The 12,096-nt window shown below is 35.0% G+C and overlaps 1 protein-coding gene across 3 annotated transcripts in view; it reads right to left on the bottom strand.

The window, feature by feature from the left end:
- Window positions 1-662: 662 nt before the first annotated feature.
- NMRK1 (nicotinamide riboside kinase 1) overlaps window positions 663-12,096 on the bottom strand; it is a 39,008-nt gene continuing 27,574 nt past the window's right edge. For all 3 annotated transcript variants that reach the window (XM_074281411.1, XM_074281413.1, XM_074281412.1), the window contains 3 exons: window positions 9,005-9,111; window positions 6,326-6,409; window positions 663-2,735 (listed from right to left, as the gene is read on the bottom strand). In XM_074281411.1, coding sequence (XP_074137512.1) covers window positions 2,683-2,735; window positions 6,326-6,409; window positions 9,005-9,111 — 244 coding nt within the window. In that variant the 3' untranslated portion in view covers window positions 663-2,682. The remainder of the gene's footprint in view (window positions 2,736-6,325; window positions 6,410-9,004; window positions 9,112-12,096) is intronic.

The raw sequence follows: 12,096 nt of genomic DNA, 5'->3' as shown, positions 1-12,096 counted from the left end.
CCTCATAAGAACAGAAAAATAAAATTTCAGGTAAAACAAACCACACAGTGATGTTATATCAATTAATTTCCCTCTTATAATCCCCCTACTTCAGCAATGAAGAAAAGGAGGTGAATTTTCTCAACTCTGCAAAGAGCATGTCAGCAAAATTTTACAAAGTTCATTTTTTTTCCTGAGTTGCGTCATTGTGTTATTGTATATCTTCTCTTCCTAGATCTGCTGATTTTACTTGGAATCAGCTTATCTTTTTTCCCACTCTGAATTCCTCATATTTGCTATTTCTTTTGGCAAAATAATATTCTATTATACCATGTGTGACATTCACCAATTAATATATTTAGAAATTTACCAGTCAATGAATACCTACATTGTTTCTAGTTATTACTAGAAAAGACAGTAGAAAAAGTACTATTAATATTTTTGCATTTATTTGGCACTTTCTGTTCCATCTTTAACTTCTGTGGAATAGAAGCTTCTTAAATAGATACTTAGGTCAAAGGAGTTAGACAATTTAGTCACTTAAAAAAAAAACCCAACCTAATTCCAAATTGTTTTCCAAACTATTTTAACTAATTTATATTTTGGTACTTTCACTAGAAATCAGTATGTTGAGGAAAGGGAGAAGAGCATAAAGAATCTAGATGAACAGAAAAGATGAATCAATCAATTTCAGGAAATATTTATTAAGTGCTTAATGTGTATAGACATTGTGCTAGGTGCTGGGAACATAAAAAATTTATTCTTAAAATCTAATGATTAGATTAAAATCTAATAAGGGAGATGATTAATACAAATAATCAACATAAATAAACAGGTTCAGGCTAAGTCCTAGGAGAAATCTAAGGATCATTTTCACTTGTGGTGGAGGTTTGTAAATAGAGGAGATACCTAAATTGGGTCTTGAAGGTGGATCCGTCAAATAGGTGAAAATCAAAGTAGGAAACCCATTGCTGATATAAGGAATTGTGTGAGCAAAGGCAATGGAGATAAAAGAAGTTAGGAAGAAAATAAACCAGTTTATTTGGAAGGTAGACTATAATGAAAAGTAGGTGTAGGTTAGAACCAAATTGTGGAGACCTGAATGCTAGGAACAGGAGTTTATGTTTGATTTGGTGTTAGATAAAAGAAACTGCAGAAGCTTTAAGACCATGATCAGAATGATGTATTAGGAAAACTATAAGAGCAGCAATGATAGATTGGAGGCAAGAAGACAAGTCATTTATAATATTTATTACAATAGTAAAAATAAATAAGAGAATAAATAAGTGCAGTTTAGAAGTGGAAAGGAGGGACTGGACTAGACAGATATTGTGGAGATAAAATTAAAACTTGGTAAATGACTGGGTATGTGTTGTGAGGGTTAATGTTAGGAAAGAGTTAAATCTTAAGATACTTAAACTGAGTAACCAGGAGGATGGAGACACCATCAACAGAAACAAAGAAATTAGAAGGAAGGATGAATTTTGGAGAACATAAGTTCAGCTTTTAACATTTGAATTTAAGGCACTGCCAAGCTACTCAAGGAGAGACAGCTAGCAAAAGTTAGAACTGTAAGGTAGAAGTTTTAGGGAGAGGTTGGGAAAAATACAGATTTGGGTTTCATCTGGAGAGGTGATAATTGAAAACAGAGGAATGGATGACATCATTAAATATAGGAAGAGAAGATATGAGGAGCAAGGACAGACATTTGGGAGACATCTACATTAAAATATCAGAGAAGAAACTAACAAAAGAAAAAGGACAGGGATGGTCAGAGAAATGAGAGTCCAGTGTTGGAGAAGCAAGAGCAACTTGCCCAAATACAGTAGAAAAGTCAAGATATGGTAGAAAAGTCAAGCAGGATTAGGATCTACAAGAAGCCTTTGAGTTTAGATTCCTTAGTAACCTTGAAAAAAAGCTGTTTTAGTAGAGTAAGCCAGATTGCAAAGAAATGAATCAAAGAAGATAGCAAATGTAAATTCTTCTTTCTAGACTTTTGGCAGTGAAGGGGAGAGACAATGAATAGTTTGATGATTAGTAAGAGTAGTAAGGACAAGGACATCTTATAAAATAGAGACACTTGAGCACATTGCAGGGTATGGGGAAGTTGTGGAGGACCTGGTGCATGCAGATAGTAGAAGCTGATATTTTAATTTGATTAAAGACTTTTGGAGGCTAACTTCTTTTCATATGTGCTTCCCATCATCAGGGGTAAGAAGACTCAACTGGAGCTAACAATAATATCAAGATACTGAACTTTTAGAATAAAAATAATTTTGGTTCTCTCTCTTTCAATACCCTATTGATGATTTAAATTTTTTTCCTACATCATTGTCACTTCTTAATACATCTGTGTAAATACTTAATACTCTCATTAAAATCATAAAAAAACAAGTTGAGCAAGGCCTTCCTCATCCTCTGACCCCCAACACACTAACCATTAGACAATGGCATTTACAGATATGCAGCTTTCCACACCTTTAGTCCATCATCTCTCTGCCAAGATAAGAAAAGCATATTTCAACATCAGTCTTCTGGAACCAAGACTAGCCATTTTAGTAATCTGGAATCATGAGTATTTTTTCTTTTACACTCTAGTGGTGACTGTGTTATCATTCTCTTGGTTATGTGACTGAGTAGCTTTTTTTAGACTTTTCTGATCCATATTAAAAAGAATTCTGATGAATCCCCTTTTGATGTTATTCATAGGATCCTAGATGTTGAGTTGGAAGGTACCTCGGGAGTTATCCGCAGACCTTTAGGGAAAAAAGAAAAAGAACAGTTGTTAATGGAGAATACTTAGTTGTGTACATGACTGAGCAGAAACTATAAAGTTACAGTGACTTTGTTTTTATGACAAAGGCTTATATTTTTAATTCAACTCCAATGACATACACTCACACTGACGATTCTTTGTAACAAGGGCAAACATTTAAGCAAAACCAATGACGAGACAGTGATACCGCTCTACTGGGGCAAAGAGTTTCATCATTAGCTTTCCTGGGCCAAGGTTGCTCATTATAATTAATCAAAGTTATGCTTTCTTTTAGTTTTATTATTCTAGGCTTGGGCTCTATAATAGATGCTTTTCTTCTCAAAGAATTATAACATCTCTTTTCCTTTAAATCATGTAATGGTTTCACTCTATCTAGACACACTATTGCATATTCTGTATGACTGCCATCAACAAGAATTGACTTTACAGAAGGTGCACAGTTTTAAGAGGGAGCAACTGATTAAACAACTGAAATTCTTAATGGGTTGCAGTATAATCCCTAGTCTGTTAGCAATAGTTTTACTGACTCAGATTCATCATTATAAAGGAGGAAACAGCCTCAAAGGCTGGGCTGAATATTCATGAATATCTTAGGAAGCAAAGGGATAAATTTAGCACTCAGCAACTCAGTAATAATCATGAGTGATTTTAATGTGGCACCTGTACTCTGAAATGCCCCAAGCTGAGCCCAGATGAAAGGCAGGTGCTCATAATCTCTCACAATATGTCACCAGTACATTTTGTGGTTAAGTTCTGCCTTTGGAAATTTTTTGTTCTTTGACCCCCTTATTATCCAAAATGTGATTAAAGTTTCTGCCCATGTCTATATTGTTTGCTTGTATTTTTATGGCAGGGTGGTCTGTAAATTATCTCTGCTTTTTTACACTTATTTATAATAAATAGCCTAACACATAATCAATCAATCAGTCAACAAAAATTTCTTAAATCTATAGTATGTGCCAGGACCTGGGAGACCAAGAAAGGCAAATGTGGTCAGGGGTAGTTTTTAAGCAAAAGCTGAAACAATTCTATAATTATCTCTTTTCCCTGATTCTCCGGGAGGGAGGGAGGGAGGAAAAGAAGAAGGAAGGAAGGGAATGAGGGAGGGAGGGAGGGAGGGAGGGAGGAAGGAAGGAAGGAAGGAAGGAAGGAAGGATTATCTACTATTTCAGGATTCCAGACTAGAACAGGAAAAATGGGTAGAATTTCCCTAACATTTCCAAATTTGAGGGCATCATTGACAAGTTACTATCTGTATTATAGAGGTGATTTTAGAAAATGATTTGTGTCATTTGTGGTACTCCTGGGAAAATTTTCTTCATTCTCCTCCTCTGTTAATTTTTTTTAAAGCCATGTTGGTGAGTGGTGAGGAGGTAAACACATTTGGGAGGCAGTTAAGTGAAAAGCTGCATAGACGCAACTTTCATTGCCAGCCTCCTGGGAGGAGCAAGGAAAGAGCAGGCATGCAGAGAAGTTGCCCTCAGATGGCCTTTTGGCACTAGCCATGTTTGTCAACTGCTCAGGGCAACTGAAATAAGGCACAAAAACTGGCTGGGATGCTTGCACTTCCTTTATCCTCTCCTTATGCTATGATGTGGAAAGCACTTTATAAATTATAAAGCACTACATCAGTGTGAATTATAATAATGCAAATCATCAACAACAATAATGAAATTACAAGCACCTGATGGGACACTACATAGAGCATAGGTTTTGGAGTTAGGAAGATCTGAGAACAAATCCTTCCTCACAGATTCACTGGTTGTGTGACCCTGAGCAAATCCTTTACCCTTATGAGCTATAAAATGGGGATCATAAATCACATTTTCCTCACAAGAAATAAGTACCTAATGTGTGGTAAGTACTGTATTCAACACTTTACAAATATCACTTCATTTTATTTTCACTAACAACCCAAGGAATAACGTGCTATGATCATTATTTTACAGTTGAGGAAACTAAGGTAGACTGTGATTTAAGATGGTTGGTAGCACAGTGGATAGAATGCCAGGCTTGGAGTCAGAAAGACTCATCTTCATGAATCAAAATCTGGGCTCAGACACTCATTAGCCTATGTGACCATGTTTGCCTTAATTTCTTCATCTATAAAATGAGCTGGAGAAGGAAATTGCAAACCACTCCAGTAACTTTGCCCACAAAATACCAAATGGGGTCACATAGAGTTGGACATGACTGAAAAATGACTGAATAACAATACACATCATCAGGAAAAAGATACATAATCAGATGGAAAAGCATGAAAACAAATTATCAATTAATTAAGAATTTATTATTATGCCAAAATGGATATTACAAATTTGAAATGTGAGACAGTTCTTGACTGGTAGGAGATAAAATATGTTACAGACAAATAAACATAAATACATACAAAATTAATTTAGTGATGGAGAGGTCTTAATAATTTGAGAAATCAAGAAAAGTCTCTTTAAGTAGATCACTTGAGCTAAGTCCAAAAAAAGAACTAGGGGGTAAGTTGAGGACAAGAAAGCTCTCCAGGAATGAAAGGAAGCTTTATACAAAGTCACTGGGTCAGGAGATGGAATGTTGACTATGAAGAACTGGTAAGCAGGTCAGTATGGGTCCACTGTAGAGTGAATAAAGAGAAATAATGTGTAATCAATTTGGAAAGAAAGGCCAGAGCCATTCTATATAAGCATTCTTAAATGCTAAGAAAGAGAAAGAGAAAAGAAAAAAAGGAATTTGCATTTGATTCTAAAAGTAAAAGGGAACCGTTCAAGTTTCTTGCGCAGGGGTCACAGTCATATCTGTGCTTTAGGAATATCAATTTGATAAAATGAAGACTGGTTGAAAAGGTGGAGAGGTTGGATAGAGTGAGTCCATTATGAGTTTTTTGAGATATACTAGGCAAGAGGTATTCAGGACTTGGATTAAGGAATTGTGGTATGAGTAGTTAAGTAGATGATGTGAGAGACACAGAGGAGGTGGAATTGATGAGGTCTAGAAAATGAATAGATATGGGCATTGGATGAGAATGAAGATAATTTCTAGGTTGACTGGGGAAAAAAAAGGTGGTGCTCTAAGATGGAAATAGGAAAATAAGGAGAAGGTTTGGATTTAGGGGGAAAGATAATGAATTCTGTTTTGAATATATTCTGTGTCTGAGGAGACACAGAGGAGAGGAGAGTGCCCAGGATAGAGTTGTGGGGCACAGCCATAAATAAGGGTGACAATCCTGCAAAAGAGATCAAGAAGTATTAGTACTATGGGTAAGAAGAACCACAACTGAATGGTGTCTTGAAGACCTATGAAAAAAAGAATACCCAAATGTAAAATAGACCAAAAAGGTGAGTCTAAAAATTCTATGGAGAGGTCTAGAAGAATGAAGAGTAAAAAAAGGTTTAGCAATAAAAAGATCACTTGGGACCTGAGGCTGGGGTTAAGTGACTTGCCCAGGGCCACACAGCTAGGAAGTGTTAAGAGTCTGAGACCAGATTTGAACTCAGGTCCCCCTGACTTCAGGGCTGGTGCTCTATCCACTGTGTCACCTAGCTGCCCCTCCCCAACCCCATTTAAAAGGATTATACTCACATTTCTGTTTTTCTCGTTCTTCTATCAGGTCATTATAGACCCGTAAAAAAAGGTCTTCCTCAGATTTTGTCCCATCTAAATAAACTAAGAGAAAAGAAAAAATGAGACATTGACCTGTTGAGCGCTTCAGGATTATGAAAACTTAAAAGGAGGCTTGTTTTAGGAAGCTGCTAAGAATATTAACAAAAAGGATGTTGAATAATTGATTATTTCATTAAGCCAAGATTTCTATAGATAAAGATAGAAATTCCATGAGTATCTTTGTGGATGAACTGAGAATTGCTGAGGCCAGTAGAGCCAGCCCTCTAGTGTTGAGCCTGTCCAAACCCAGCATATAATCTGTTGCTGAGACTGTATTTGAAGTCTTTCCAATTTAGCAGTATCATCCTTAAACACAGTTGTCACAGCTTTTGTCAACACAGGATCACCTCCATACCCTTACTGGTTCATAAGAGTAGGACTTCAATGGAGAAATTTATTATTGTCGTTATTGTTAAAAACAGAAACAATAGCTTTATAGCACACACATTATCTCATTTGATAAAATTGACATCTTTCTCTAATGCCAATGTACTTAAATAAAGAACACATGATTATAGCCATAAAAAAAATCTATTTTAAATCAGTCAAGTCATCCAAGCAGAACCACAGCCAAGCTAACACAGCTGGTCATAAATCTCAGCTTACTGTCTTGGAAGATGGAGAAAATTGGTTAAAGATTTTCTTGCCAGGATAATTTATAATTTTTTACCTTTTTTTGGGGGGGAGGAGGGAGGAAGGAAGCGAGGCAGGAATGTTCATTAATTTGAATTTTATATGGATTTGTACTTTATGGCTGATAAATGTGTTAAGTGAATTATGTAAAGCTTATTTGTCCTTTCTCTCCTTTGGACTTGAAGAAGACAGATCTCTGTAATAATCTTTAGTGCTAAATCAATGAAATTGGAGTCTGGAGCATAAAGAGGTCATGAATTTCTCTCAGTAAATACTTAATATTAGAAAATATGTAGGCTCTTCTTTTTTCTTAATCTTCTGTGTGCTTCTGTCAGATTTGTTTCTCTGTACCTTGCAAAATCAAATATTATTAAGCCAGGAAAGCCAGGCACAAACAAAACAAAGCAAATCTATCAAATGGCTTGTGCAGTGATTTTCATCTTTTCTACAACTCCAAACCTGGACAAAAGCCCATATTTAAGTTTACCTTCTTGATATCTGAGCATAAAAAGTTAAAAAGGAGAGGTGGTTTATGGGAAAATGAGAAAAAAGAGAAACAGATTTAAGCAGATATTCTAGTTTGGGGATTATCATCATGGTTCCACAAGTTGAGTAGTTGAAACAAACAACAGGAGGAGAGGCTTTATTAAAGAAATTTTTCAAATGTTTCCTTTCATGACTTGTAATATAATTATCATTTAAAAAAAAAAAAACTCAACCAGAGCAGAATTGCACATGAAGAAGGGTGTGAAGATGAAGAACTGGAAAATAAGTGAGAAATGAAAATATTTGTGAAAGGTGGGAAAAAAGGAGAGGGTTGAGGGAGAGGAGATGGGGGGGTGGAAGAGGGAGAGAGAGGATGGAGAGATGAAAGAAAAAAAGATCCTATTCAGTTTCAAGATCAGGACATAAATTATTTTGGAAGTAGGAGATATAATTATTTAAGTCATTCTTTCATCACTCAACAATTTTTTAAGAACAGATTAAGGAAAAAAAATGCTTTTTCTGTGTAATTCTCCTGTGCAGACATTTCTTTCCCCTGTTCCTCCTTCCCCACTTTAAAATGGTAACAGTGGTTGCCTTCAGAGTATTCTTTAATACTGCTAGGACAAATGGTTAAATTAAAAGTTGCTGCCCTGAGGTATAGGAAGAGAAAGGGAATACCCATCCCCCTATTTCTGTTCAATTGTCTTTTTCTCACCTCTTACTAACAAAAATTATTATTTGTATAACAATTTAAGATTTACAAATCACTTTTTCTCACAACAACCCTGTGAGGTAGCAAGTACAAATACACAAATATATAATAAATATTATATAATACATTATGTGTACGAATGTAACAGATATCACAGATTAGGAGACTGAGGGCCAGCAAGTTTAAATAACTTGTACAGCATTACACAACTATTAAGCAACAGACTTCATCTTGAATGAGGTCCTTTTATCTTCAGATTTCAAAGTTATTTCTATTCTCCTCTGTTTCCTTAATTGGGCATTCAGGGCTGCCCTAATGTTAATTGGCTTTTGGCAAGAGTCAGAACACTAGGAACAGAGACCAAAATAGCCAGTGTCCTAGAAACAAGGTGATGAAGCCTAAAGGGCAATACTATTTTGGCCATGAGGTAAAAGTTGTCCATGGTAAAGCTGTCCAGAAAAATGTCCTTAATAGAGAAAATTACTAAACTTTATCTTCTCATTTAAGTAAAAATTATTTTGGAAAATGCATTGACCAAAAAGAAATAGCAATAAATATGAACATATGAACATATGAAGGTAACTAAGAATATTATCTTTGTAGTTGGACTAAACTTAGACTAATTTCTGTTTTGGACTGCAAATTACAAATGGGCTGGTTAAGGCTTTGGCTTCTTACTCCCTAAAAGTCTGTTTTTACTCTCCAGTAGCACTGGTCAGGGAGATAATGGTTTTAGAATAACAGGGGAGAACAGAATTATCACATACCTATATTCCTTTTGATGTCTTCTATTTCTCTTCTGTGTTTTAAATACATTGGCCACACATGCCCATCAAAGTATCCTGGAGGATCTGGTGGTTCATAGACCCTGGTGCTATTAAAAAAAATATGGTAGGTTTTATAGATACATGTATATATATGTGTGTGTATTCATATGTTCATTATGCAAATTGTTATACGCTAAAGTGGAATATAAATGGTAAGGAAAGAGAAGAGTCCTTTAAAAAAAAACCACAACAACCTAAAACAGACCAGGGATTTCTTCAGTAGAAGAGGCTCCCAGTAAAGAAGTTCCTCTTCCAATGGTCTTAGCACTGAGAATTAAAATCACATGCCCAATGAAATAATAGCCCCAAATCTTCCTGATTTCAAGGCCAGCTGCTATTTACTATATCATGCTTACTCTCCTTTTCCCCCACTTATATAAAATAAATGACTTTAAAAAGGATATATTTTTGAAGATATAGTTGAGATAATGTTTGGAGGTATGAAAGCTATAAAATGTACCTTAATAAAATGGCTTTAATGGACATTAATTTATCTCAAATATAATTTTTCCAAACTGTTTTCTGACACTAAAGAAATTTTAATAATTAAAAAGGGTTTAGTGTATATTATTTAAAACTAAGTGTTAGTGAAAAATTCATAAAGTACCTTAATTATTAGATCAAACAATTAGTTTAAAATTCATGAAAGAGAGGATCCTATGAGTATAGTCCCTACAACTGTAGGGGATTGTATCATATTGTCCAAGGACCATCCAGGTTAGTTATGGAAAGACTCATTCCCAGCAAATGGAGTAAGAGGTAACGTATTCAAAGGTCATGAAAGTCTACCAAATTCATTAACATTAATCAACAGTCATCTGTTTATTTTTCCCCCCTTTGGTAATCTGTAAAAGAAAATTCTCTTAGATTTCATTATTCCCAAGATAGTATCAATATAAGAAGCTAACTAAAAAATTATCTTTTTTTAGGTTTGACTAAATTTAGACTAACTTGTGTTTATAATTTACATTATAAATTATAAATGGCCTGGTAAAGGGTTTGGCTTTTTTCTCTCTAAAAGTCCCCTTCTATGCCCCAGTAGTATTGATGGGGTCTGTTCCTGGTAAGGGAGGTAATGGTTTTAGGAAACAAGGGGAGAGCAGAAGTATGGTTCCTCCTTTCCTGTGACACTTCTCTGCTTGTCTGAATTTGGAGCTGCCCAATAGTCATTTTTTCTTTTTAAAGTTTCCTTTCTTTGTGTGACTCCTTTTCTTCTCCCTGATCTACCATAAGGAATGGATGTTAAAAAATACATTAAAATTTAAAAGTGGTAAAATAAAAAAATACATAAATTGAATTAACTTCATTGCAGAAGATTTCAGCTCCTCCTTGTATTACTGCCACTTGGATGCCATTTTATCACAGTTATTAGGGCTGCTCTTACTCTCCATTGTATAGTTGGTATTGTTTTTAATTTTGATTTTGGTAATCCTTCTTCCATGCCTTAACAGACAGTCTTCATGAATTACTATGGTTAAAACAATTCATCCCCAGTAGGTGACTCTGGTAATGATGGGTCTTTCCATACTTATCTGGGCTAATCCTCAGATGATCAGACAATTATCAAAAAAACCAAAATTGTGTCTCAGAGCAAATGCAGACTGAGGAAAAATAAATAAGACTTGGGGTAGAACAGTAGTATAAAAACCTCCAGACTAGCTCCACTGAAATAGTAAGCAGAGTCCTGAGGATAGTTGGTTTGGAAGATAGGCTCAGCCTGAACCACAGAACTTTTACCTTTTGGACAGTGTGGGGAATTGGGGGTGGGGAGAGGGAGGTCTGAAACTAGGAAGATTGAGAAAACCTCTGCTGATAAGCAATGCCAGACCTCCCTGTGCTGCTTAGATGCGGCCCTGGATGAGATGGAACCAGCAGTCTAGATAAGTACAGAAGCAGCAGGGCAGGTAGAGCTGCTGGCTGTGAGCACTTACAGTAGGACAAAGTTCTTGGTTTTGGGGTCCAGACCAGAGGGGATAACTGAAGGAGTATCTAAAGGCAGAGGTAAATTCCCCCACTCCAAGACTAGAGGTGATTACACTAACAAGCTCTTATTAAATAAAAAAGAAAAATGATCAGGCAAAAGAGAAAGAACCCAATTATAGGAAGGTACTATGGGAATAGGGAAGATTTGGAGTTAATCTTCAAAGGAGAATACTGAAGTAAAAAAAAGCCTCTTCTGTCCCAAAGTATAATATTAAATGATTACCTGCCCAAAAAAGAATTCATAGAACTCAAAAAAACAAAAAACAAAAAAACCCCCAAAAAACAAACAAACAAACTTTAAAATTAAATGAGAGAAATTAAGGAAATTTTTTTTTAAAAGAACAATCCAAGAAAAACAAGTTGATTATGAAAAGAAAGTCAATTAATTAGTAAAGGAGATTGAGGCTTAAAGAAGAAAATGAATCTTTGAAAATTAGAATTGGGTAAGGGGAGCCAGTGAAGTTATAAGAGATCAAGAAATAATAAAACAAATTTATCAAGAATGAAAAAACAGAAGAGAATGTGAAATATCTCATAAGTAAAAAAACAGATCTAAAAAGAAAGCATAAGAATAATGGGAGTACTTGAAAATTATAACCAAAATAAGAACCTTGATATAATAATATAAGAAATAACTAAAGAAAATTGTCCTGAAGTGATATAATAGAAGGGGAAATTGAAATAGAAAAAAATCCACTAATCACTACCTAAAAGAGATTCTACTAGGAAAACATATAGGAACATCACTGCTAAATTTTGAAACTGCCAGATCAAAGAAAAAATTTTACTAACAATAACAGCAAAATAACTCATGCTGGAGCTAGAACTAGAATCACACAATTAGAATAATAATTAGAATTAGAATCACATCCGCAGCTACAAGAAAAGACTGCAGATCCTGGAAACCTCTACAATGATAATCAAAAGCTCTAAGATTGTGGCTAAAACTATTATATCCATCAAAATTAAGGATAATGTTGAATGGGGAAAAAAAAAAAAAAAAAGACTTTCAATGAACTGTTAGATTTTCAGGATTTTCTTTCAAACAA

This window comes from Sminthopsis crassicaudata, chromosome 1 (assembly GCF_048593235.1).
Source record: "Sminthopsis crassicaudata isolate SCR6 chromosome 1, ASM4859323v1, whole genome shotgun sequence".
Lineage (NCBI taxonomy): Eukaryota > Metazoa > Chordata > Mammalia > Dasyuromorphia > Dasyuridae > Sminthopsis > Sminthopsis crassicaudata.
Note: the sequence above shows the minus strand (reverse complement) of the source record. Positions and strands in the feature narration are given on the sequence as shown.